At 43.1% G+C, this 26,590-nt stretch overlaps 1 protein-coding gene across 9 annotated transcripts in view; it reads left to right on the forward strand.

Moving 5' to 3' along the window:
• The window catches only part of CADM1 (cell adhesion molecule 1), a 641,657-nt gene that overhangs the window by 438,368 nt on the left and 176,699 nt on the right, over positions 1 to 26,590 (forward strand). For 6 of the 9 annotated variants that reach the window (XM_085645728.1, XM_085645731.1, XM_085645724.1 and 3 more), the window contains exon 2: positions 5,345 to 5,386. The exons of the other annotated variants lie outside the window; for them this stretch is intronic. In XM_085645728.1, coding sequence (XP_085501854.1) covers positions 5,345 to 5,386 — 42 coding nt within the window. The remainder of the gene's footprint in view (positions 1 to 5,344; positions 5,387 to 26,590) is intronic. 9 annotated transcript variants of the gene reach the window in all.

Raw genomic sequence — 26,590 nt, forward strand, 5'->3', positions numbered from 1 at the left:
CACTCTCCAACGTTGCCCCCCCATCTATCCATAGCACCTTTGGCACTTTTATTTAATTTGTTTTCTAGCGCTGCTTAGCTCTATGTAGGGTATTGAAGCACTACATCACACACATTGTACAGGTGCAATGAATCATACAAGTGTTCTGCTGTACTGTGTTGGAGTCGCAGACTGTCCTTTTTAGTAGGCGTTATCGGTTAAGAGTGTTTGGTCTGGAGAAACTCTGATTACAAAACTTAGCCATGGTCAATGTTGTCTCTACAAATAAGAATATATTACAAGTAGTGGCTGGCAGGGATTTGGGGGGGGAGGAGGACTACAAAATTTTAAAAATGGAAAACACTTGTCTCCGTCCTCAGCCGCTCTGGCCACCGTCTCTACTCTGTTGCTTCAACCCAGAACCAGCAAGCCCCCGCACTTCCAGGCTCCCCTAAGCCAATCACAATGCTCCTCTGAGCAGTCGAGCGGCGCTACTCCGCCTTCGCGTAAGAGCCAACCTTGTGTATTACTCCCCAGAGAAACCCTTTTTGCAACCTTAAAAACAAAGCCTATGCCTTGCAGTTTGCATTGAGCTCCTTCGTACCAGTTCATAGCTCACTGTGCTATATTATTAGGATTGTATTTTAGGAACTGCAAGTAACACAAGGATCGTGGTGGGAACAGTAACCCACTGAGCGATAAACATAAAATGCAAAACTGCGATCCGCATGTCAAACGTTGTGCTTTGCAGCAAACACAAGCGCTCTGTGCTACTTTAGAACGAGTCAAAACTGTGACAAGTCAAAAAACAGATCTCTCAATCAAGTGCATTAATCACCAGAGTTATCATGGTGGTGGTATTAAATAGGTGGGCAAAGAAAGATCTCTGCAGGCTGCACTCGTCACCCCTCCCACTTGACCTGTTTGCTTTGTCCGCCCATTCTGTCATAATGCAAATGGTGCACCCCTTTGAGCCTGGCGGTCGGCACAGCCCCACTGGTCGCACAGCCCTAAAGCCGCAACTGCGTTCACGAGTAATCCTGTATTTATATCTGCAGAGTAAGGATGCAGCCCATTACCCTTTCCAATCCCTCCCTTTAACTGTTTTATTACTAAATACAAAAAAAACACAAACTAGTACACTAGTCTTTTGTGGTATACTGTGAATAGTGCCGCACTAGGATTCGTCCTATGCATCTGTGGAGCGGGCCTGCATGTTCAGCCATTGCCCTTCGCAGTCTCTGCTCTATCTATTGTATTTTCTGTGTGCTTGATCTAAACTAATAGAGTACTGACAGCAAACCGGGGCAGCCCTATTACCCAAACCTGGGGCAAAGTAAAGACTAGAATCCTAAAAAAGGGTCAAGTACTACATTACATGCAACATAAACTTAAGTAACATTGAAAATAATCCCGAAATCATAATATAACAACTGCATCACAGAAGACCAACTATACAGAGCTGCAAAATTTTAGACAGTGGCTGAGGAAGAAAGTTTTATACGCAGACTGGTTGGATAAAACACAAAAACAGAAGTAGCAAGGCGTTGACGGCGTTTCGACCAAGCTAAACTGGAATGGTCATAATCGGGACCAACATTGCACATTGGCAGAGCATCCAACATATAATTCGAGAATAAATATATACACACTGGGATATCGGAATCAAAAAGTCCCCTAAAATGCAGCCAGCATAGCACAAGACCAAAAATCAGTGTCATGCATGTGGTACTTGGTAGTGTAAAACTAAACCAAATAATTATGAGAAGAAAGAAAAAGTCCAAACATTTCAATGAGGAAAGGATAAAACCAAGTGCTCACATTAGCATACAGTATGCAAATTATTGAGGTACTGTGTGCTAATGTGAGCACTTGGTTTTATCCTTTCCTCCTTGGTATTTTTGAACTTTATTCTTCTCATAATTATTATATGTTGGATGATCTGCCAAAATGCACTGTTTGTCCTGGTGATGACCATTCCAGTTTAGCTTGGTCGAAATGCCGTCAACGCCTATTTGTGGTCTTTATTGAAGAGGAAGCAATCCTTGTTACTTTCGATTTTGTTTTATCCGAACAGTCTGTGTATAAAACGTTTTTCCTCAGCCACTGTCTGTTCACACTTTCAACTGTTTTTATATTGTTTATTGTGTAACTGTGAGCACCACTATCTTATGATAGCATTATCTTTTATATTATTGTTTCATTACATTTTGTATAATTTGTCTTTTGTGCAGGGGTTTTATCTTGCAGTTCTGTAGAGCTTGTCTTATGTTACACAGTTTTTATATTTATGTTGGGATTATTTTCAGTGTTTAAGTTTCTGTTGCATGTAATGTAGTACTAGAACCTTTGTTAGGATTGTAGTCTGATCTGAACTAATTACATAGTAGACCAGACTTGTGATGAGAGGAAAAGCTTATTTAACACTGGAAACGGGTACACCAGGTTATAGTTCTATACCACTATCTGCTTTCAAAGTCTTTTTCCCTTTTTTGTCAGTCTTTTATATTTACTTACAGTTTTGGTACTTTGTGTTAGTCAGGCCAGGACTGGGAACCAAAATTAGCATGGGCAAATTTTCAGACCAGCCCTCATATCGCATATAGTGAGCGAGAGCGTTGACCACTGCAAAGCGGGTGGTGGTTGGTTAGGGTTTCACTGGCAAGAAGCTTTTAGTATTTTTTTCATAAGTGTGTGTGTGTGTGTGTGTGTGTCTGTGTGTGTGCTGTGTTTTACGTTTCATTATAGAACCTTGTCCGGTCATCAGTGCTAACAATTGTCACTCAATGCAATGGTATCATTTAACACTCGAAACTTCAAATCATTACCACCGTCATATTATAAAGAATGACACTTTTAAAATGTTTGGAGTCTTTCATATTTCATATGATATTCAAATAAGATTTATCCCCAATTAGTCATTCCACACGCATCAGAGTAAATGGTACATCTCAATTACAATAGAACAGATTCCACTATGCAGTGATCTGGGTAACTTGTGCCTTGTTCTTGTGCTCCCAAGGCCAAGTGGGAATCTTAGAACACAGATTCCAGTCCCAGCAAAGTGTCTCCTTAAAGGTGATGTCCGACAATAGGGGCAACAAGTTCATCCATAGTGCGTCCACCCGGGTCTTCAGTGCCCAGTTTAATTAAATGCCCACATCCAGCTGTACAGTGGAATCTGTTTTCTATTCATGAAGATGTACTATATATAGATAGATAGTGTGTGTGTATATATATATATATATATATATATATATATACATACATACAAACATTGGTTGACTGGAGCAAAACTTGGCAGCACCGGAATGAAGAATACTATAGAAGCATGATACCCCTATCGAACCCGATAGAAGCATATCCCCTTTTATCCTTGAGTGATCACAATGCCATTGTTAATGCACTTACACATAGACATATGATGAGGAATCATGTTAGTAGAAAGAGAAACCACTTGAACCGCATGAAATTAGGTCTTGGGCTTGGGTCACAGTGGGACAATATGATAACCATCATTAAATTATAAAAGCGAAACCCCCCCCCCCCCTTTTCTTATAACCATGACCGGCTCTGGAGATGTATTTTTTACCCATTAATAGGTTAACTAGATGTCAGTAAACAGTACTTAATTTGCATATACTAATAAATTAACATATATGTAAAGATTTAGACATCACACTTATGATGTGGCTAAGGAGATGCAGTAATGCCCATCGCGTACATCAAGAGCTGCACTGGGCAACCATTCTGCCACCGTGCTAAGCTTACATGTAACATGAAATTGATTCCTCGACACTCTGGTTTGGAATTGGTATTTGAATTTATTTAAAATGTTTTGAGAATTCACATGAACCACCTACAATTCATTTGACATGAACCATTTCAAGATGATAAAACACACTCAGTAGGAAATGCGCTTTGGGCGCTTCACTGGGTGTTTTTTTTTCTATGTCAATAAATCTGTCATTTATGTTCACACAAGGATGTAAGGGTTATTGATCTGATAAGACGGTAACATTGAAATGCATAATCTTTAGATAAAATCTTCAGAGTACAGTATCATGGAGATAGGGAACTTTTTAATGCTATCACGGTACCATTTCCCATCCTGGAACAAGCGCAAATAGGTGGGCGAGCTGCCAAAAATCCATAGGAGACTGGGATATATATATATATATATATATATATATATATTGAGAGATATATAGATGGAAAGAGAAATAGATATATCTATATAAATGGATGCTCTACCCTACCCTCCTGCCTACTAACCTTGCCTCTGAGCGTCATTGCTTCTATTACTTGTTGCATCGTCTCTTGTCCAAAAAGTAAAAACACTTCCATCTCTGTTCCTTTGCAATCCGTGTATTTTGCTATCCAGTAGTTTTACTCGCATGACCGACCATTTTGTATTGCGTAAATGAAAACAGTGTTCTTACCACAAGTTAACTTGTGGTCCCCCTCTTAACCAAAAAAGTTAAAATGCAGCATTAACAAACCTACACAGTTCATGTTGGACCTCTGAAAGTTACTGTCCATGAACTGCGCCTGGCGCTATCATGGGAAGAGGGAGGGGAGGAGAGGAGCATGGGTGGTGGGGGGAGGGCAAGTATTGTTAACATTGTGACATTTTGATTGGGCAGTAGGACGTTACCCAAGTTTTTCCAATCCATTTATGCCTACACTTACTAACATATGGCCAGTTTATTTTTCTAGATGTCAGCAAGGCTCCTCCTTAATGTCGAAGGAGCATCCCCCCACTGCGCCAGCAGTTGAAAAATAAAATGATAAAACTACTTTTATTATGTTTTAGATCGGTTCACACAGTGAAAAATTGAGTCTAGAGTGGGGTTATGTAATCTTTGACAGGGAATGGGAGGATGAGTGGTGGGCACTGTAAGTGCGCATACCAGTTTGGCTGGCTGTCTTAGGACGGCCAAACCGACATGCGCACTTGCATCTCTCCAACCCAGCTGTGTTGCACAGCTTGGTGGAGATTAGGCACAGGCTTGTAGTCCCTTAGTGAGCACCTAAGCAGGCTGCTCGGATCAATCCTGGTGCTGCTCTCATGTGGAGTACTAGCATGAGCAGCGTCTGGATTGGATGGGGCGTCTGGAAGCCTGTGTTGGCAGGTAAGTCTTTTTATTTATTTATTTATTTATTTATTGTTTAACATCCCCACCCCGTGCGCGCTTCTCCATGACTTTGTGTTAGCAGAACAGCTGCTATTGAATGAGTTAATATTTCACTTGTGAGACATGTAATTCAGACCTCAAAATTTAACCATAATACTAAAGAGCTTGTTTTGATTAAATTTTCACAGACCATAGTTTACTAAAATATCAAGTGTGTGTTCTCTTAGGTGGAAGCGGCAGCCTACAAGGATTTCCGGACTACAGTTTCAGTAAGTTTCACACACATGTTGATTTAAATAGATAAATGAGGATGGCTTTGTACGGTGGGATGGTGGGTGAGCTGGGTGGTCATTGCAAGGCATTGCTTTACTGCTTACTATTTTCTATGTGATTCGACACCTCAATTGATTGGATTTTTGGTACTGCTGGGGCCATTTTGGAAAAAGTGCCCCAGGGATGCAGTGGGCATTTGTGTCTTCTTGTGCCCTCTGGGTACTTCGGTGTTCTAAAAGGAGCTGGTGATGCTTGTGTGGTCCACTTTATAACCTAGATTGTGCCACCATGCATTTTGTGCTACAGCCGTTTGCGTGGGCAATGCCTTGCAAATGTAGGAATGCTTTGCCTTTACCCCTGCGGCATATTACACACATGGGTGCGGACGCAAGAAAGCTGTGTGGAGACATACTAACTGAGCACTAATAGAGGTGGCACACAGTGCGCCTCTTTCCTGAACATAGGGAGCGAAGAACGGGGGAGGGGCAGAGGGATTTTCCCACCCATGAATCCCTGCCCTCACATAGAGGCTGATTCACCTCCAGCGAAATATGAAGCAGCGATCTTCAGCTGCGGCTCCATCTTTCACTAACGCCCTCTCCATAGCGCAGGCATCCACTGTCGTGGTTTGCGCCTACAGTGAGGCCAGAACATTCTGTAGTCTCATTGGATGAAATGTCATGTGATGAGGGTGAACTACAACACAAACTAACGGTGAACCCTATAATGTGTGCCCTGCTGTAAATGTGTTGGGGGGTTTACTGAAAAGTGGCTATAAGCCCCTCAGATTATGCCTTCTGCGATCTGTGTGGTCATTGTGGAATTTTGTGCCCTTAGTTTATAGATGTCAAATAGAGAAGCAGATACTTGCCTTTAGTTGTCATTGGTTACCCTTGGTGTGTTCCCTGCTACATTTGGTCTCCGGGTGGGCATTTCATGAAGGCAACAAGAAAATGAAAGTAAGCCGAAACTCATAAGCCATTTAAGTTTTAGTTTAGAAATCTTGTTCTACCTCAGCAGTAAGTAGGAGATTCGTGAATGGCACAAGTAATCTGTGCTGTGATACTTTCAAAGGTTATGTGGTCTCACTGTGCCACCATTGGCATTTCTCTTTAATTCTTGTCCATGCATATGTACCGCTCAGTGGCGTAACACAACTTGAGGGGGCCCCCCTGCAGGATATGTGGAATGGGCCCCTCCGGTTGACCTCCTCATGTAGGACTTCCACAGGGTACATGTCTTGGAGGGCGAAAGGTCTCCCTACTCCACTATCCGCAGGTCTGCTTCCGAGGCTGTTGGTGCTTCTGCAAGGGTTGTGGTCTGTGGGTTCAGGTGACAGATTATGCCCTTCGAGTCTCTCTCCATCACTTCTTCTCTCACTCACTCTGTGTCTCCATCACACAATATTGTCGTTGTCTCTCTATTCATCACTCCCTCTCGTTACTCAGTCTCCTCCCTGCGTGTCTCCAGACATTCTCCTCTGTCTCTCTCCATCACTACCTCTCCATCACTCACTCTCCTCCCTGTGTATTTCAATCACACAATAACCTGACTCTCTCCCTCTTCACTCTGTTGCTCTATCACTCAGTCTCCTCCCTGCGTGTCCATCAGACAATCTCATGTGTGTATCTCCAACTCTTTCTCTCTATCACTCTCTCTTCCCTCACCTCCCTGTGTCGTCGTCATATAATATACACTTTGTATCTCATCACTCATTCTCTGTCACTCACTCTCCTCCCTGTGTCTCCATCAGATTATCTTCTTCAAGTCTCCATCTCTTCCTCTCTATCACTCACTGTGTCTCCATCACACAATATTGTCATTGTCTCTCTATTCATCACTCCCTCTTGTTACTCAGTCTCCAGACCTTCTCCTCTGTCTCCACTACCTTTCTATCACTCACCTCTGTGTGTCTCCATCATATAATATCCTCTTTGTCTCGCTCATCACTCATTCTCTATCACTCACTCTCCTCTCTGCGAGTCTCCATTAGATGATGCCCTTCGAGTCTCTCCATCACTTCCTCTCTATCACTCACTCTCCTGTGTCTCCATCACAAAATATCCTTGCTGTCTCTCTCCATCAATCATTATCTCACTCACTCTCCTCTGTGCGTGTCTCCATCAGACAATATTGTCGTCTCTATCACTCTTCTCCCTGTGTCTCCATCAGATCCTCTCCTTCGAGTCTCTCCATCACTTCCTTTTTATCACCCACTCTCTTCCCTGTTTCTTGCTTTGTTTCCTTCCCCTTTTATCTTTATCTCTTGCTCTTTCCTTCCGACCACATAAAGGTCTCTTCTCCATCACTTATGTCCACTCCTGTCCCAATCATTCTCTTTCTCTGTTGCTGCCTCTCTGGTCATCACTCCCTCTAGTCCGTCTCCTCCACCCACCCTGTACTCACTCATCTTTTTCTCGATCTATTCCTCTCACACTCCCTGTTTGTCTCCATCCATCCCTCTCAGTCTCTCTTTCTGAGTCCCTCACTTCTCCTTGTTCTCTCCCCGTCCCAATTCTTCGGTGCCCTCGCTCCTGCAGTCTTTTATGTCATTCCCTCTATCTGTAGTTTTATTCCCCCATCTTTCTTCGTCCTGTACACTCTCTCATCAGTGCCATCTCTTCTATCGGTTTCTCCTTTATACTCTCTCGGGTGTCAACATTTATTTCTCTCTTTCCTTCCTACAACACACTCTTCACTTTCTCTGCACATCTTTCCTAAGTATCTATTTGTATTCCCTCTCCCCCGATCTCCTTCTTCGGCGCCTCGTCAGGGGTAGTAAGCCCTATATAAATACAATAACAGTGACTTCTGTAATGGGCAGCCGCTCCCTCGCTCTCTGCGTTGCTGTCTCCTCTACACCTCTCGCTCCTCACCTCTTTCCCTTCTCGTTCTACGTCAATCAACTCCATGCTCTTCGAGACCTCTTACCTGCCTTCCGTTCACTGATCACCCTCCCCAGTCTGTCTCTTTCACCATCACCTCCTCTCCCCTCTCAGACTTTCCCATCCTTTTCTCCCTCTCCAAGGCTTCACCCCCGATCTGTCTCTGCCTCTCGTCCTCTCCACCCGGCTCATTCCAGGACGTGTCCACCCGCTCTAGCTCCCAGACAAGAGTACTGTGCTGAGGGGGCCCCCTGCAGCTCTGGAGCCCCCCCGCACCGTGGGGGCTGCGGGGGCCTGTGTTACGCCCCTGGTGCGGCTAAAATTGGCCTACGGAAGGCATAAATTATCCCAGAACACTGCCCTGGAGTTATGGCTAGGCGGTATTTGATATGAGATGGTGTTGGAAGGTCTGTGGGGACTTTGGTCATGCTTGCCAATACCTTTATATGGGTATGGATGGGAATCCCCTCTAAGTGCACGGAGGGCTTGATAGAGGGTTTGGGGGGAGGATATGTCTAGGTCTTGGAAATGAAGGGACCATTTAAGATTGTGTACCGTCTGGTAGAATGTGGGAGACTGGATTTATAAAGTGTAACCCTAACTACATGGCTATGGACCAATGTACGAAAGTCTGAGAAGTACAAAGGAATGGGCCTAAAGAAGGTGATGGAGACATGGCTGGGTGGGTTTATCTTCTGGGAACAGTGGCTCAATTTAGGCTTCGGACCACTGGCGCCGACTCCTTTCGCTACCTCTCATAGAAATTCGAGATGCTCTGTCTTGGTTACCATGCTAATTCAGACAAACGGGCGACTTCACTGAGCATGATCCATATGTATTCACTCTAGACCGACACGTCAGTGGAGATGAACTTGCTGACTCTGAAAACTTTAAATGAACTGTTGGCTCATCTGATTTTGCAAACACTACATTCCCCTGAGTCCAAGTAATTCAGTGAGAATTGATGTTGTACCTGCCCCATTTCTAAACTGACCCCATTTAATCTACTTGCCATATATGGACTTGATGAATTTCTTTTACTTACAAACGTATCACCACAGTTTTCTGCCCTGAAAGAGGTTCCAACTATAGACGTACATATCCTCTGGCCCCTGTAATAACTTAATGCTATGCCATTTTTTATTTTTAAACTTCCCGTGAATGAAAGGTTGAGTTTTGAACCAGTACTTTAGATGCTTAGTGGATGCACTGGATGCCGTGACCTACTGAGCTATCTAATCCGCTTTCAAACAAGTTGCATGTCTCAATTTCCCCCTTCCGTCTAATCGACGGATAGATCGGACCCACTCCAAAACTGCATCCCCCACTGTACCTTAAGTATTCCAAACATTCATAAATTAAAGAACGTTCTTGATAAATGGAACTCCTCATCGGCAAATGATAGCCTTCACACTGCACCATCATGGGGGTGGCTAAAATTGTTCTCATTGGACGCAGGGTCAAGACTGATTTGCATATGGCTGGATCCAAACTGGAATGGCATGGTGAGCAAAAAAACGATGGATTTAGGCCCAGATCTTTGTACTGGGGTGAATGTAGGACCTTGTTCTGCATTCTGTTCATCAACTGTTCTTTTTTCATTTGTCACACTGAGTTGGACGCATATGCCCAGACGTGGTCCCGTGCACTCCATGCCACTGGAGTCAAGCTATTCTGGCTGATGAGGGCTGAAAGCCCAAAACAGGTCCTTGGATGCTTGTTTTCCAGTCCAGGGAGGGCCTGGCAGTTCGGGCTGGACTGTTCCCATTGGGCACAGGGTCAAGACTGATTTGCATATGGCTTGGTCCAAACTGTAATGGCATGGTGAGCAAAAAAAACGATGGATTTAGGCCCAGATCTTTGTACTGGGGTGAATGTATGACATTGTTCTGCATTCTGTCCATCAATTGTTCTTTTTGAAAATAGTTGGTTAGTCTTTTTATGTCTGAGTTTTGAGAGGGTAGGTATCAACCTATTGTTTACCATATACATAGAATGTAACTTGTGCTTGCCATTGGCTTTATTTAGCCAGTCTCTTTCAGCCATTGTCTTTCTCTAGCCAGTCTTTCAACCATTGGCTGGAGCCTTTGTCAATTATGTCTTGGCTCAGCCCAGTGGAGTATGCATATCTCCTTTAATGCTATGGGTGTATCCTGCCACCTCCGCTTGAGTACTTTCCTTGAAATGTACAAGCAAGTAGTTTGTAACTAAAACCCTCTCTGTTTTCTCCTGTTGGCGGTCTCCCAATTTTCTTGCTCTAATGTCTAATGTGGCAAGTGTTTGCAGATTAAATTCAGACCAGTTTGTCTTAGTCACTGCTTGTTTTCTTAATGCTGTGAGATCCAGCGGTCTCCGTTCCATCGTAAGGCCGCCATTTAATGAGACCTGCAAATGTTTCACAGTGGCAGATTCTTTTATTTCAACACCGTGCACAGACCTTTGTTATGCACACACGCCGGATACAGCTTTGTTCTCCAAAGGTCGGAGTAATTAAAAGCCCGCTCTTTTTCGATTTCTTAAAAAAATACCCAGTGACAGGAACTGACTGTTGCTACAAAATGCTAATGTTGACTTCTCTTTAGGAGGGAAGATGATAGGAAAAAAAAAACTACTGTGGACGTCTGAAAATATGCTAAAGAAGCTTTAATATTATGCGAGCCCTGGCTTTGGCAGTTTAGATAAATTACTGTATCCTGCTTTGCTTGTCCAATTAGAGACTTTGATAAAATGCTTTCAAGCAGATTTTCACCAGGTAATGCGCTTTATTAAGCCTCCTTGCAAAGGGGGCTGGTAATTGTGTGGCTTATGCCAAATAGTCTCCCAATGTGTTGTCTTGCATGTTCGTTCGAGGATTCCTCACCGATTTAATAAGCTCAGCAAAGGTTTGCCATTTATCCTTAAGGACTGTTGTGGCTTATACACTGCACGTGGTTTTGTAAACCGTTGCTTAACCCCTTCCCATTAAAACAACTACTTATGGTCTCAAGTCTTAAACCTTCTGTCTAGCCTGAAACCGCCGGCGCGCTGGGCTGCAACCGACGCCTCCAGCGCGCTGGGCTGCAACCGACGCCTCCAGCGCGCTGGGCTGCAACCGACGCCTCCAGCGCGCTGGGCTAACTTCCAGCTAGTCCTACCATGGAGCTGTACCCTAAACGTGTGCAGTCTATTGTCCCGCTCATGACGAGCCCCAACCTCATGTCTCATATCAAGGAGGATTCCCAAGCGATAGCCAGTCCTCTCACCACAACTGACATTGTATTGAGCTCTACCTCTAGTCAGCCATAACTGATAACCACTCTGCAGATCGTATGTTTTTCTTCATGAAGGTGAACACCTGCCTTCCTAGCTTATTTTTGATTCCCAGATGTTGCCAATACATAGAACCTGAACATCACCCACATAAACTCTCTAAGCGTACATTTATGGAAGCTTACAAAATAGAGATGCTTGTAATGTAGAACTCAGTGTGGGATTACTGGGAGAGGCATACTCTGTTGCATACTAAGAAAATCCCCTGTATGGTATCACTGTGGTTGAATGTGTGCATGTCCATTTTGTTTTCCTTTTCCCCAGGTTACGGCCCTGTGTATACTGTCCACTCAACCGACCTTGAGCTTCTCATGATATTGCCACATCTACAAATGGCATTCTTTTGGAGCTTTGACTCATACACTTGCAATTGTTTTTCAAATGTTTTTGATTAGAGCAATCTAATTGATATAAAATTTGGGCACCCTTTGGGAGAGCTCCACATAACCAATCTTACTTTTATTGTTGAAGCCCACACCTGCCTCAGCCTGTAGAAATCCATGGACACTAGAGTTGCCCCTGTGCACATTCTTGGAGACCACAGATTTTCAAGTCTTGTTCCACAAAAATGACACCCCGGCTATACTTGGCTTGTGTACCACCCGATGAATGTGCCGTTATTTGTATTTTACTCTTGCAGGTGTTTTTCAAAAGTTGAATTTTAGCAATCTTTAATCTCTATCAAACCCTTGGGTAGGTAAATCCTTGAAACTTGAAAAGCTAAACTCTTGAACACTTGTACAGGGAACAGTGAGTTTTGATGCGTTGCTCTGGTCTGAGTGAAGATGTGGAGAACTCCTCAAGCAAGTATAACCGCTTCCAACAGTTTTGTGCATAGACGTTGAAATTCGCCCCTGGGAGATATCTGTGGGTGGAATGTCTACTACAGAGGTTTGTGTAACCGTCTGGTCATGGTGCAAACCCCTTCGGAACCTCCAAATTTTCCATCTCTAGAGGTTGGAGATTACCACCTATGACCGCGCCACAAGACAGTGTAGTTTGTGGTGGCACTTATAAAGATTCACTCTTCTAACCTAATAAATGATGCAGTGGTGTAGGGCAGAATGGGGTTTTCAAGTGTTTGTTGCAGGGAGAATTATTTGTGCAGCATAAATACATTTGCGAACAGTTTGCCCTAATGGCAGCCACAATCATGGTTAAATTACATGGAGAGCAGTGAATTGGAGAGTTTAATTTGCTACTCACTCATTTCTGTTCAGTAAGTCCAGACAACTTTGCCAATGAGATGGCCTGTTTCGAGCATCAAGCTTTAGATATTTCAAATTGATTTGGTTAGTGAGTAAGCTGCACACATTGCCACTACCACTGCAGGGCTGCAGCTATTGAGAGAGCAGCAAGGTCAGTGGCACTCGTGCCTAGGGCATGAGTGGTCCATTTTACAAGCACATTTGTTTTATACAACAAAACCAGTTGATGGGGCCCTTTTCTAAGGCCTCACCTAGGCAGTTCTTGCGCGGTCTCTCGAGACATGCTGTATTCAGGATATGGGCTTTAAAAGGTCCACCCACTTTAAAGGACTGCCCCTGTTACATGTGCTGTTACTCAGAGCGTCTGGGCACTATTTCCTTCTTTAAGCTGGAGCAGTCGAGAAGAGTGCTCGGGGTTTACAGAGCTCTGTTGTAAACAGTGCTGTAAATCTTGCTCTTATCTTGCCACATTTGCTGTGCATTCAAAAACCAAGGTCCGTTTTGGCGGCCAGCTGCCTCCTCCTTCCTCCTGCTTTTGAAACATACGACCTGGCGTCACGGTCCGTGCCTTCCTAGGGCTGCTGCAACCTCTGTCTCAGAGCTCAACAAGCATTTGCCATGCAATAGGTCTCGCATCTGCGAGAGTTTGAGCTATTGGCATTGTAAATGACAATGCCTTTAATTTGCGTTTTGAAAACCTGCAAGGGGTGCATAAAAGCACACTTTGTACTTCCAGTTGTTGCTTACGAGAAGCAAGGCTGGCAGCAACTGCATTTCTTTTACTGCCAGCTTTGCTTCTTGTAAGCAAGCACCTACTGCTTTGCAAATGCTTGTCCTTCCATGCTTAATGGACAATGACACCCATGCTGTGCCACTGCCACCGTGGCTAGCTACAATGAAAACCTGATATCCGGCAAGTATTTGAAGAGTGTAGCTGGGTATCATTTAATCGTCCACACTGTCTTTTTCTGACCACTCCTCTTGCTAATTTTCCTACCCTAACTTTGTGAGAGAATCCATCCCTTTTATACTGTGAGGACAGCGTGGAATGGGCCCAAGAATGTATTTAATTAGGTTGTTTTCTAAGTCTCCTACTTAAGCTGCAGATAGAAATGTCCAGAAGCAATAATTTTTGGTGGCAAAAAACCGAGACACAGAACACACTTGCACCCATTAGGATGGAAAATCACTGAGACCTTGTGTGGAGATACCAGAGTTCTGCAAGGAAATATTTTGTAAACCATAATGGGGAGTGAGACATTCAGAGCTCCCTCCGCTTGTGGCAGCCAGACGTCCAAATCTTGAACATGTCAATCAAGCACTTGCCTTGTCAATCTGTCTAGATGCTTCCTGTAGCTGCGACCCACTATTGGCTTCAGTCCTGCCTGCATGCCCTGTTGTAACATTTACCCCCGTGAACATGAAAAAAACAAGCTTTATGCTCGGGCATTGCTGCAATAGTAGCAAAGTATAAATGTGTGTGCAGATTTGCTTCAGTGTAGCCTTAGTTGAAACCTCCCATTTGGTGAAGGGCGACTTTAAACCCCACCCACCAGGCGGCGGCCTCCCTGGCTCCTTCACACAGGACCTACGACAGCTAAAAGCAGAATAGAGGCATGGTTGAGGATGTGAACCCTCACACGGCTGTCTTTAATGGCACCATCCAAGAAGTATTCAAATTAGTCTTCTTAGTTGCCAGTACCGGTGTTTCCCTGGCCCTCATTGGCCACCTCTTGCGCGCCGGTTGTGACAGATTAGTGCTCTATTGATTGCAGTCTTCTGCTGGCTGTAACCTTTGGAATGTCAGGCGATGCTTCACGAACGCTTTTTATCTATCAATATCCACACTAATGGAAGGACAAGGGTGACATCTAATCACAACACCAGCGACAGGTCGTAAATCTGAGCCAACTTGGCTATGGAAGTGACCCCGAGAATGGAGGGATGCTGGCATCAAGAGGCAGGCCAGGAGTTAATGCTACCACCAGTGGTGGCTGGTGTATGGAAGAGTGGCATAAGAGGTTAGGGAGGGGGTGTGGGTTGGGAGGGGGGTACAAAATAAAAAAACTTTAAAAATAAACTTGCATGCAGCCGGCTGTGGCGCGCTCTCTTCTGTTCCTCTTCTCGCAAGCACAGGCTCCCAGACTCCACTGATGCTGCTCTCATGTTATAGGAGCAGCGTCCGGATTGGCCTGAGCGCTCTGAATTTGTGCTCGTGCCGGCGCGCTCCAACCCGGCAGCGCATCTCTGGGTGGAGACCACTTCAGTGTGCACGGCAGTTTGGCTGGCCTGAGACGGTCAACCACACTGACAACAGTGGCCACCAGTCCTCTTGCAGCCTGTCATTCCCCCAAAGCCTCGCCAGGAAAGGAAAAATAAAACCATAATATGTGTTTTATTATTTTATTTTTCCCTTCCTGCCGTTTTGAGGTGGGTGGAGGGGGGTGGAGTAGCCGCTGCTGGTTACCACACTGGATGGAGGTGGGAAGGAGAATTGATGGAACAGATCACAAGATGATGGATTATCAAAAGCATGTCTCATGGCATGTAGTGCCTGGGAAACCAAAAATGCATCACTTTCAAGGCCCGGAAAGGCGCAGGGGGAAAGATTGTATTTTGTACCCCTCTCCCCTCCTCCCCCCCCCCCACCCCATGCACCTAGGTTGTGGTCTCCACTAAGGCATAGCTGGCCACCAGTGGTGTAGGAAGGCCTGCTGAGGGCTTAGGAGGGGTTGGGCTGGTACAAGTAGTCCGCGCTAGCGCACGCTTCTCCTTGAATACTGTTGTATATGGTATAGTTGTATTCTAATACAATGGCGTTAATTACGGGCTTTAATCCGAGTCATGTAACTATGGTGAGGTGGGTATAGACCTGCATCAGTTAAGACTGCACTTCATTGTTGACTACCACAGCGGTTTGAGTTTGTCCTAAATGTCAAAGGGTTGCCTGTTTTGGGCCTACTTTGCAGCTATGAATGAGCACTTAATACCGAGCCTGATCATATTATTACCATGTCAGTTCTATTACACTGAGACCTCGGCTGAAACGTAACACATCCTCCTGTACTGGGGCCTACCCAAGTGTATGTGTTTGGTCCTGTGCAAGAAGCAGAATCTGGCACCTCCATCTACGCCTATTCCTGAGCGCCACATTCAGCCTGGCTTTGTGCCTGTCAGAAGTGTGATTGGGCTCACTCCACTCATGCAAGATACTAGTTGGAGAGCTTTGAAGGAGGATAGCTGTGAGTGCTGTTCTGAGAATATTTTTTTTTTTAGCTAATTCATTACTATTTGAGATGTAGTTGACTGTTTCTCAATATGTCCTCCTCACATCCCATAACCACATCCCTCTAAATTCATAGGTACTAAAAGCATTGGACATTGATAAATACATGTGTTCGATTTTATGTGGCCCCTTGAGTGAGTCGCCAATTTATTCTAGGTTTTAATTTTCACTTTTTGGATAAATTGGATTACAAGTACCAAAATGGGATGGAAAGCAAAGCCTGGGCTGGAAAAGCTACTCATGAGTGCGCCAGATAACCCTGAAAGCGGAATACGTTGGGAATCTAGCTTCTGAAGTGGTAAAACTCCTACAAGAAGTCTAAAAATGAATGTAGATGAATGCTACCATCACCGTGTGCTGAAATGGTGCGACGATATGCCCTCTAGACAATCTTTAATGTGAGGATGCCTTGAAGGAAAATTCATGATCATTTTAAGAGGGTTTTCTTGCTCACAGCTTTTTCTGACTGCAAGTCAGTGTGACCGTGCATGCCTACTGCAACGCGAAGAGTTTGCGTCTGTTGGAAGAAATGTGACTTGCAGGGGAGTGGGGAGACTAAGGAATGGAGGGTTGAGTATGTGGAATGGAGGCTTGTGAGATGGTGTGGAAACCAATGTGAGCTTGGAGAAATGAGAAGTTTGGGGTGGGGGGCGGGGGGGGGAGTTTATTTGCAGGAGATTTGTCAGATCATTGAGACTGGGAGATGAGGAAAAGAAGAGCTTAGGGTGTGAGGGAGAGGTACGCGGAAGGGTGCTAAGAATGTCTGAACAGGTGCTACCATATACAGTTGGCAGGACTGTTCCATCCAGTGATAACGTTTGTGCACATAAGGGCTTCATAATGCACTTTAGAGTGTTCCTCTTTTTTTGTCAATTACTTTTACAGATTGTAATGAGGTTTGCTTTTTTAATACACCTCATTTAAACTTCTACTCCTGCTGATAGCTGCCACGTTTCCCAGATCCATGTGTGATGTGCTGCTCAAGTCCTGGTTTTTTATTTGAATTCTGGGCTCTGTAGTCCTGTTTATGATGAATGAAACCAGACTAGAATTCCCAGAATTCAAAGTAAGCCTGGAATGAAGTAGCACATCATGCATGGACCAGGTTAACTTAACAGTGCTGCTGTTCAGTTTCTATGAAGGGGAACTGAGCCCAGGAGAAGTAATCCCTGTACTACCTGCAAGATTTTAGTAGTCTTGGGCTGGCACGAGAGGGTAGGTCCATGTTGAGTTGGGCTTGATCATTTCCTATCTCAGTATCTGCTGCTTGGGGTTGACACCAAATACAACATTAACTCCTGCCACCGCCTGGCCATGGCATCCAGACAAACCAGGATGCAACCAAGATCTACTCTGCAGCTCAGCTTTGAAATGCTTCTCTGAAATCCTGGCTGCAACATCCTTGCTTCTCCTTCCAGCATGACTGCTCAGGAGCCTCGGCCTCAGCCAATGAAAATGAGTGGCTGAGTCTGCGAGGTCAAGTTCACCAAAGACTGGATTCGCCAATGTACTGCTTTCAGTGTAGATACAGCATCTCTAATGAAATATACTGTTGCAAACATGGCGTTTATCTTGGAGCTGCCAAAAGTGCATGTGGGGGTGTGCGTTTTACCCCCTTTTCCCTTTGGCTGGACAGATAGTCTGCAGGTAATACTCGTGAGATTTTGGGTTAGCAGAAGGAAATATCGAGTAACGCCGGCCAAATACGAGTTGGTTGAGTATTAATATTAATTGCCTTTTGTTGGCACTGGAAGAGAAGCAAGAGAAAGGGACCAGCTAAAATGGACTGGAGGGAAGATGAAGATGTGGGATTGACCGTACGCTCATACCAGATCCAGAACTGACCGAATAACTCGAGGCTGCGTTATGAGACCAGAAATTCCCAGATCATTGTTGTTTGCATCGTCCTTTAGATAGCTTAAAGTGTTAACTTTCATGATCAGTTTGTAATTAGGTTATTATAAACGATCTAAACAATTACTTAAATTGTAATAAAAATATGAAAAAAGTGTTTTGGAAACAATCTGTTCAATTTATCCTTTAGTAGAAATGTAGACTTGCATAATGTCTTAAAATTATCAGGCGCGACTGGCACAGATAAGAGTGGTGGGGCCGAGGTGGGGGAGTCAACTGACGATGGGATAGGGGAAAAAAACAAACTTACCTTGCGCTAGCCAAGTTGGCGATGCGGCAATCGCAAGGTTGGTGGTTTTATTTATTTTTTACTTTTACTTTTGCTATCCTGTAGCCTGCCCCCCCCCCCCCCCCCCACCACCATCCCTTCTGCAACCGCCTCTCCGCACTTACCTGTGCTGGCCGCACGTGTAAATTGATAGAACAGTCTAGCCATGGCGCATGTTCAGCATCTGTTCTGCAGTTCTATTGGTGGTGCCTCACTGAGCTTTATCACATCATAAAATGTATCGGTTTTGTCGTTTCCTGACCAGGTTTTCTTGCATTTCAGTTCTGGGCATTGATTACCATAAGGATTGTCTGGTCCTCTGGTCACCTCTTGCGTATCTCTGGTATTGCTTCCACTGTGATAGTCTTGTCCTGATCATTTCGAGTTGAAATGGGAAGTTTCCCCTTCCTTGTAATGCTCTCAGAATACAGAAATAAGAAGCAGTGGCGGACCGTGCAGGTAAGTGCGGTGAGACGGCATAAAGGGGTGTAAGTTGACATACGTCGGGATAGTAAACCTAAAATAAATAAATGAAACCACTTACCTTGCGCTCGGCGATGCGGCAAGCGTATGGTAAGTGGTTTTATTTATTTTGTTTACTATCCTGTTGTATGTCGGCTTCCACGCCCCACTACGCTTACCTCCACGAACTGCCACTGACAAGCGTCAATAACATCAATGCATTTCGGATGTCTCTATTGGAATATATTTGGAAGCTTGGCTTTTGTCCCACTAGTCATTATTATTTGACCTGCTGCAATTTGTTTTTGTTAACCAGTCTTCACTGATTTGGGTCTTGTCATGCTTCGTTGGAGTAGTGCTTTGTATGAAAAAAAAATGTCTTTTTATGTCTTAGCTGGAATGTTGGTCACCAGAGGTTGCATCAAGTTGCTTATTGGCTGCATGTGGATTAATTGAACAAAAATGGTTGCATTGCCTTCAGCAGGTGTGGCCAGTCTAAGTCTATGAGAGTTAGATCAAGCTAGAATTTTGGGGTATCCTTATAAAAAATAAATATGTACTGAATTTATTTACGTAGGTGCTGGTTATTCTGGATCTTTGACATTGTTCTGCCTGATTCAGTTGCATTTCCTGCCCACTGACCTAGACATTGAAAGATGTGTAATCGAAGTGTTTTTATGTGCATCGTATACTTTCTTTAACTCGACCACCATCTCTCTATTCGTATACCTCTAAAATGTCTGCTGTTTCTAGGTCTCTTCTTCAGACAGCTTTCAGGTGTCTTGTCAAAAGACCTCTTGTGAACCATACCAAAAGCTCAAAGTGGGCTTTGTGCCAGCCCTTTGCTCACCGTTGTTTGGCTTTTCGGTCAGTCATTGCTTTCTTCTTATTCAATGACTTTACTTCCTTTTCTTGTTTTGTCCCACCCCAGGATCATAGATTTTTTCACATCCTTTTGATTGGATGGCGTGTATCCTTCCACTGCTCGCATTCAGGGAACTACTTTTTCGTTTTCACTCGGCGCTCCTTGAGACTGCATGTGCTTTATTACTCTCTACCTCATTCTCTTTTTCCCCCTCAATTTCCCGCCTGTGCTCCAAGTGTTGTTCCTCACTCCTCTCAGCTTGTCAATAAATGCACAGCAACAGGAAATTTTGATTTTGCTGAGGAATAGCCTAAGATATTACTTCAGCTGTTTGCTTAATTGCCTGCATGCCACATATTTTATGAACTCTTGGGTCTTGCCACACACAGGGTTTTATACCGGTAGGGGATGAGCTAGCTGTTCCACTCAGCTGGTTTTTGAGGCTGAAGGTACACTTAGCATGACTGAAAAAAATAAGTTTTTCTCTTGAAGGTCCCAAAATCTGCTCCTTGTGACACTACTTAGTACCAAATAACGAAACCTTTTTAAACGTCTGAGTTCTTTGGAGAGTAAATTTGCCATGAAAATCATTTTCTATTAAATTCCGAAAATTCGTTCTTCTTTTTAAACTAGGTGTACTACTTGCTGAGTGGAAAGTACTTGAAAAGAAACCAGGCCATTTATAAAGATTAACATTATTTAATTCAATGTACAGTTTAACATTTATTTAAGGATACTTTTCCTCTAATAACCTAAAATGTTTGTTTCCAACTTCTTCAAACCATGCTTTACACATTAGAATTGGCATGCCTCATTATAAAGGCGATACAATTAGCTTTTACAGCGCTTCTTAGTAAAAGCTTGAGAGAAGGGTCCTATAGGTTATTGCTTTCTATATCCATGGTGTCTCATTATTTGCTCCTTTCTGAACATTAATGATCTTATTTAGTGTAACACTTAAATTCCAATCCTTAGTAATTGTTAATTTCAATAAAGAGCATTCTCTGTTCAGTGCGGCCTCATTAAAGATTACTTGGTGTAATTTACCATCTGCATTCAGAATGGAAAACTCATCCCTTAACATTGTATCTAGTTAGCCTAGGAAAACGGACTCAAAAGTATACAGTGGCGGCGTGGCTTGGAAGAAGAGGAAGATGGCGGTGTGAGCCTGCAGCTCCGCTCCAGGGAAACGATTGTTTGGTGAAAACCCTGCCTGCGCTGTTCAGTGTTAAAATAAAGGAGGCTGAAATGGGAGTGTCTTCATACTGTGCACTCTGAGGTATCTTTAGCCACTGCGCAAGCCTTCAATCAAAGATCCTGATGTTGGCCTCTGTTTTGTTCTTTAATTACGCCACACGTCTACCATCAAGGGCAGAGACCTGCCAGAACTAACATCTACTGAACTGTTCATCTGGACTCTCAAAGTAAGCAGTACTCACCCTGATATCGCCATATGCAAATAAATATACAGAGACCTACTATCTGAGCTTTACCTTTGCATTATAAGTGCTGCTCACGGAGTAACATAATGGTGGCTCCATAACCGCCCCACGATGGGGAAGCAAGCAGGGCGCGTTTATTGCCTCTTTCATGCAACAAGTAATTCTCACTTTCAAAACACTGTGCAGGGGAGGTAAATACAGGACATGTGCTCTCCACACTCTGGCACACCTGAACTTGACCTTCTGAGCCCAGCTCTGTAGTCTGCCCGTGTCCTAACCAGCAGCGCTGCAATGAAGCTCCCACATACTGAAAATTTGCAAAAGGCAGGCATAGAACATAGCCCTGAATGAAGACAATACCCTCCGCAAGTAGAATCTATTTCTGTATTCAGCAAACCTGAACACTGGCGGACTTGCTTGTGAAACACTGACAAGCTGATAGAATACAGTGTCCGCATTAATGACTGCCTGAGCGGACACATTGAACTCTACATGACCCACACAGGCTTCTCAAGCACTTTAGCACAGAAGCCTGTATCTGTCCCAGTTACAAAAACGCCATAAATGTTACAGGGCTGAAGGTGGTCAGCCGTTGAATGTCTAATTGCCTATTGTCATCTCTTCAAAGACCCCTCTGAGTCACATTGGGAGTGGGACCTGGTCATTTTAACCTATTGAGTGTCTAAATATCCTACCATCCTGGTTGTAAACAACCAAAGTGAATGTCTGGTAAACCCAATACAAACAAGCGCCCAAAAAACCTACAAGAGCACTCTTCCACCGATGGTGACCTCCCACATAAACTTGCATTTACAGTATGGTGCAATAGGCTAGTGGGGTCCAATCCACCCTCAGCGTTTACTTCCAAATAAGTCTCAAGCTTCAGTCTTCATCCCTAATTGGAACAGAGTGACAGTGCTACATACAAGGGAAAACAAATGCTCCATTCTTTCCTATGCCAAGACACCAGGTTTCATCAGTGCACCGCTCGATCAGCATACTGCTTTTACGCAATTTGGCTGAAAAGGAGTCTAAAATTGGCTTAAAAAGGGTCTAAGCGGATCCACAAAAACCCTGATTTACTGGTAAAAAAATAAATGGCATTAAGTCCACAATGGAAATGATTTTAAAGAAGCTAGCAGACGTCCATGATTTTGGAAACTTGGCAAGGACAACACAGACACAATGCAGATTGAAGTCTGCACTATCCACTTAGACATCAAACAAATCAATTCCAGAATCACAAACTGAAAGTAGAATCAGAAACCTGGAAAAATCTAACACCAAACCATACAAAGCGATCTCTTTTCTCAATACCATGACTCGATATCTATCAAAAGAACTGACCGCTCTAGAAGCTGGAAACAGATGGGGGAATCTTCATATCTTCGGCATTCCAGAAGGCGAAAAAGACCCAGCTGGGTCCTGTTTTCTAAACCTAGAGGAATGTTACTTACAAAATACAGGCATAATATTTGAATAAGATCTTGAATTTGACAGTGTGCATAGAGTCCCAACACGGAAATCCTCTAACCAGACTCAACCTCACCTAATTGTATGCAAACCAGTTCACTATCAACAGGTGGAAAAAATCCCCTCAGGAAGAAATGGAACCACATACAATGGAAGGGCAGCAAGGCCCTTATGTCCCAAGACTATTCGATATCTACAGTTGAGAGTAGGAAGAGCTTCCTGGCCCTGCACCCCAGGTTAAAAGCAATGAACTGCCAAATTTTCTTTTGCAGGTCCTGCTAAATACCATTTAACAATTCAGGACACTTCACGCATCTTTAATGATCATCTTGCCCTCACGAAATGGTTAGATGTCAATGACAATGTTGATATGGACCCCATCCCACAAGCACACATTCTCGAGGAACAAACCATTTAAAAAAAATTTTTTTATCTCTACTCACCAAAGAGAACTCCTAACTTTCTCTACAAGATGAAAATGTCCTCATACGACCTTTGCTTTCACTTTCATCCTTCGTCAATTTACAGAGGCTCATCACCTCCATGATTGTCATTTCATCAACCTTATTTCTGTGATTAAGGTCCTCTGAAGAAGTATTCAAACTCGCCATCAGCCTCTGTAAATAATCTTGCTGTATAGTGTTACAGACTCAGACCTCAACGGGTCATTTAAATGTCAATAGAAATAAGGTATGAGAACATTACAACTATGTATGTGATATACAGCACTCACCCCAAATCAATGGGTGAATGTACAATTACTATTCCGATTGTTTTCCAGTCATCTTTCTCCTTCAAATGCATCTTTTGATGACCCAATGTCTTAACATCATTAGCACTGTGATTATGATGCCTGTATCAGTTATCTCCCTAGACGCATTTAAACCAGTTGCGATGCTTTAACTGGAGATCACTACTATTTTACAGTTGCATTACCTAACCATTTATGCTAATACAGTACTACAACTTTAAATTTCTCCTTTGCTTTAAGTAGGTGAATGTATACCCTTAAACTGTAGGTACTACTTACTGTTTTTGACGTACCGTTTCCCTGGAGGAGCGTTTTCTCCTTTCGCTATTTCTGTTGTATACTTCGAGGTAGGTGAGGGGGTTCATCAGCCAAAAGGGCCTGTTTGACAATGGCAATTTATTTGGTATTTTTCTACAAGTTTTTGATTTTTTCTTTATTATTTGTCGAGACTATCAATAAAGGGAATTGTCTTATGCAAGTGATCACTGTATACCAAGCTGGGCCTAATCAACCTCTACTCTGGGCAAAACTTCATGCCATAGAGAATAAGCTCTGGGGTTTAATCTGTTATGCCGCCAACTCATGGTATTCTAGCACACTATATATGACGCAGGATGACCAACTTTAATAAGGAATAAAACCTGGAATAAGCTTTCTGCCCAACTTAAAATTATCCCAGTCTCAGTCACGACCATCTTTGCAGGAGGCTTTAATTTGCCAATAGACCCTACTTTAGACGAACTCGCAATTTACATTCTCCCATAACAAGTCATAAAGCCCTTAAGAGCCTTTGCTCTAGATACAATCTTATTGATGCCTGGAGAATGCAAAACTTAGATGAAAGGTTCTATACTTTTTACTCCTTCCCTTAGAATTTTTATTCTTGTCTTGACGACTTGCTAATCTCAGGACACTCCATTAGATATGTTGACCAAACGACAATTGAACCAAGAGTGATATCCGATAATTCCTGTATATTTAGGTCTATCACTGACCCTCTCCAGAATCAAAACAAACACAATGGAGTAAATAAAAAATATTAATAGACAAATAACTAAAGAAGAAATAGTCTATGGTATCGAAAAACTCAAAACCGGCCAAGCCCCTGGTCTGGATTGGTATGCTGCACAATTTTTTGTAATCCTTTCAAACGAGAATTATTCCACATTAATAAATCTCTGTACCCACTTTGCCAAATGGTCAAGTCACGGGCACCCCAGCAGAGGCTATCATAACTGTGATTCCCAAGGAGGGGAAAGGCACCTTGCTTCCAAAAAACTATAGACTAATATCCCTAATTAATTTGGATTTCAAAATATGTCCCATGATACTCTCCTCTAGGCTCCAAAAATGCATATCAAAACTCATTCACCCCTCACTGGTTGTATTTCTTTAGAACAGACGATCCAGCGACAACACACGTAAACTTTGTCACATTCTAGAAAAAGCAAAACTTTCATAGTCCGTCACAGTAACAATTGCGCTTGACACAGAAAAAGTATTTGAAGATGTTGATTGGACTACTTAAATTTGGTCCTTGAAGTTTAATCTGATGTAGTCCTTGATACGAATGATTGCCACTCTACCACAACCCGACTGCCAGGGTTAGAGTGGGCGTCACTATCTCTTAGACATTTTCCTTGCAACAAGGAACCAGAAAAGGCCGGCCCAATCGCCTCCTCTCTTTTTCTTAGCATCAGAGCCCTTTTTACACCATCTGAGGGAAAATAGGAGAATATCAAGAATACCGTTCAGTGATAACACTACAAAAATAACTGCATGTGCAGATGATAACTTAATTACCACTGAGGGTGTCCCCTCCTCCATTTTCGCTTTAATAACATTGATTCTTAATTTGCTGATGTTTCAGGTCATTCACTCAAGGACAAATCTGAGGTAAACTTCACAATTATATTGGAAATAAAGATATTCTAGGTGATTCGGGCCTCGATTGGCATCCAGGTTGCATTAAATATTTAACGATTGAATTTTCCAGCGACCGTATCACTACTTTAAAGTATAACACATTCCATACTTAAGATTAATAACCTCCTAAATAGCTGGACACCCACATTTCTTTCATGGTGAAGTAGGGCAGAGTCATAGTAAATTATCTTACTACATACTTCCTATGTCACTCTCAGATGATTTCCTTACAAAAATCGGCAATACTTTTAATAAATTTTTATGACCAGACAAGAAACCTAGAATTTCACTCAAACATAGGCTATCTAAGGAAAATGGTGGTATAGGTCTCCCTAACTTTAGGAACTCCCAAATATTCGTATTTGCTCAAGCAAGATAATGACTGGTTTATGGAGGAGGCAGACTATATACCAGTTTGTATAAAACTTGAAAAATCACTTCTGAATGATATACCCATTAGTGCGTACCTAAGGATGCATAATTTCCACCTCCCACATTCAAAATATATCATGAATAACATTAGAAAGGCTATTCTAAGAATGGGCTACCTCTTGAAAATAAAGATCCGCAACTCAAACGTGTCCTCCATATGGCTCAACCCCAAAATTAGAATTGATGGTCAGCCTGTGCTGTGGCCCGAGTGGTTAAAAAAATGGAATAATTTTGATAAAACACATCTTTGATAGCAAACTTCCACTCCTCCACATTACATTCATTTTTTTCAGACTGGATAACCTGGACTTATACATTTTTGAGGTTAAGAGTCCAGATATCGACACATCCAACACTAAAGAATAATCCCTCACTCCCTGCTTTAATCAGTAACTTCTGTAAAATAGGACATGTAGTATCCAAAGTATATAAGTTACTACTGCCTAAAACCATCAGAGCCCAAATTCAAAACAAACAAACGGGAGGCAGAACCATCCAAAAGCAATATAAAATGTGGCTAGTAGCAGATCTACCCACGCACTTTTACAAGTAAAATTTCTCTCCCAAACCAGATGATACTGGACTCCCAAAAAACTCCACAAACTTAATTTCAGACAGCATCCCAAATCCTGGATTTGTGGTGTACACATAGGTGTCATGGCTCAACTGTTATTTTATTGTCCCATTCTCCAAAATTATTGGGATAACATATTTAAACCGATCAAAAACCACTTGTGGATTGTTTCCACTCACAAATTATCATGTATTCTACTTGGTCTGCTGAACCCTCAAATAAAAAACGTAGGTGATGAATCTCTTATAGAGCTAATGCTGAGCCTTGCCTGCAAACTGATTCTTACTAACTAGAAGAACTCCCGCGTAGTTTCATTCCATATGTAGCGTAAATAGCTTGTTTCTTAGGTCAGATAACGCCTTGCTACTACGCTCTCCTTGATGTCCAACCCATAGACCTATGTGG

Source organism: Triturus cristatus, chromosome 3_1 (genome assembly GCF_964204655.1).
Source record: "Triturus cristatus chromosome 3_1, aTriCri1.1, whole genome shotgun sequence".
Classification (NCBI taxonomy): Eukaryota; Metazoa; Chordata; class Amphibia; order Caudata; family Salamandridae; genus Triturus; species Triturus cristatus.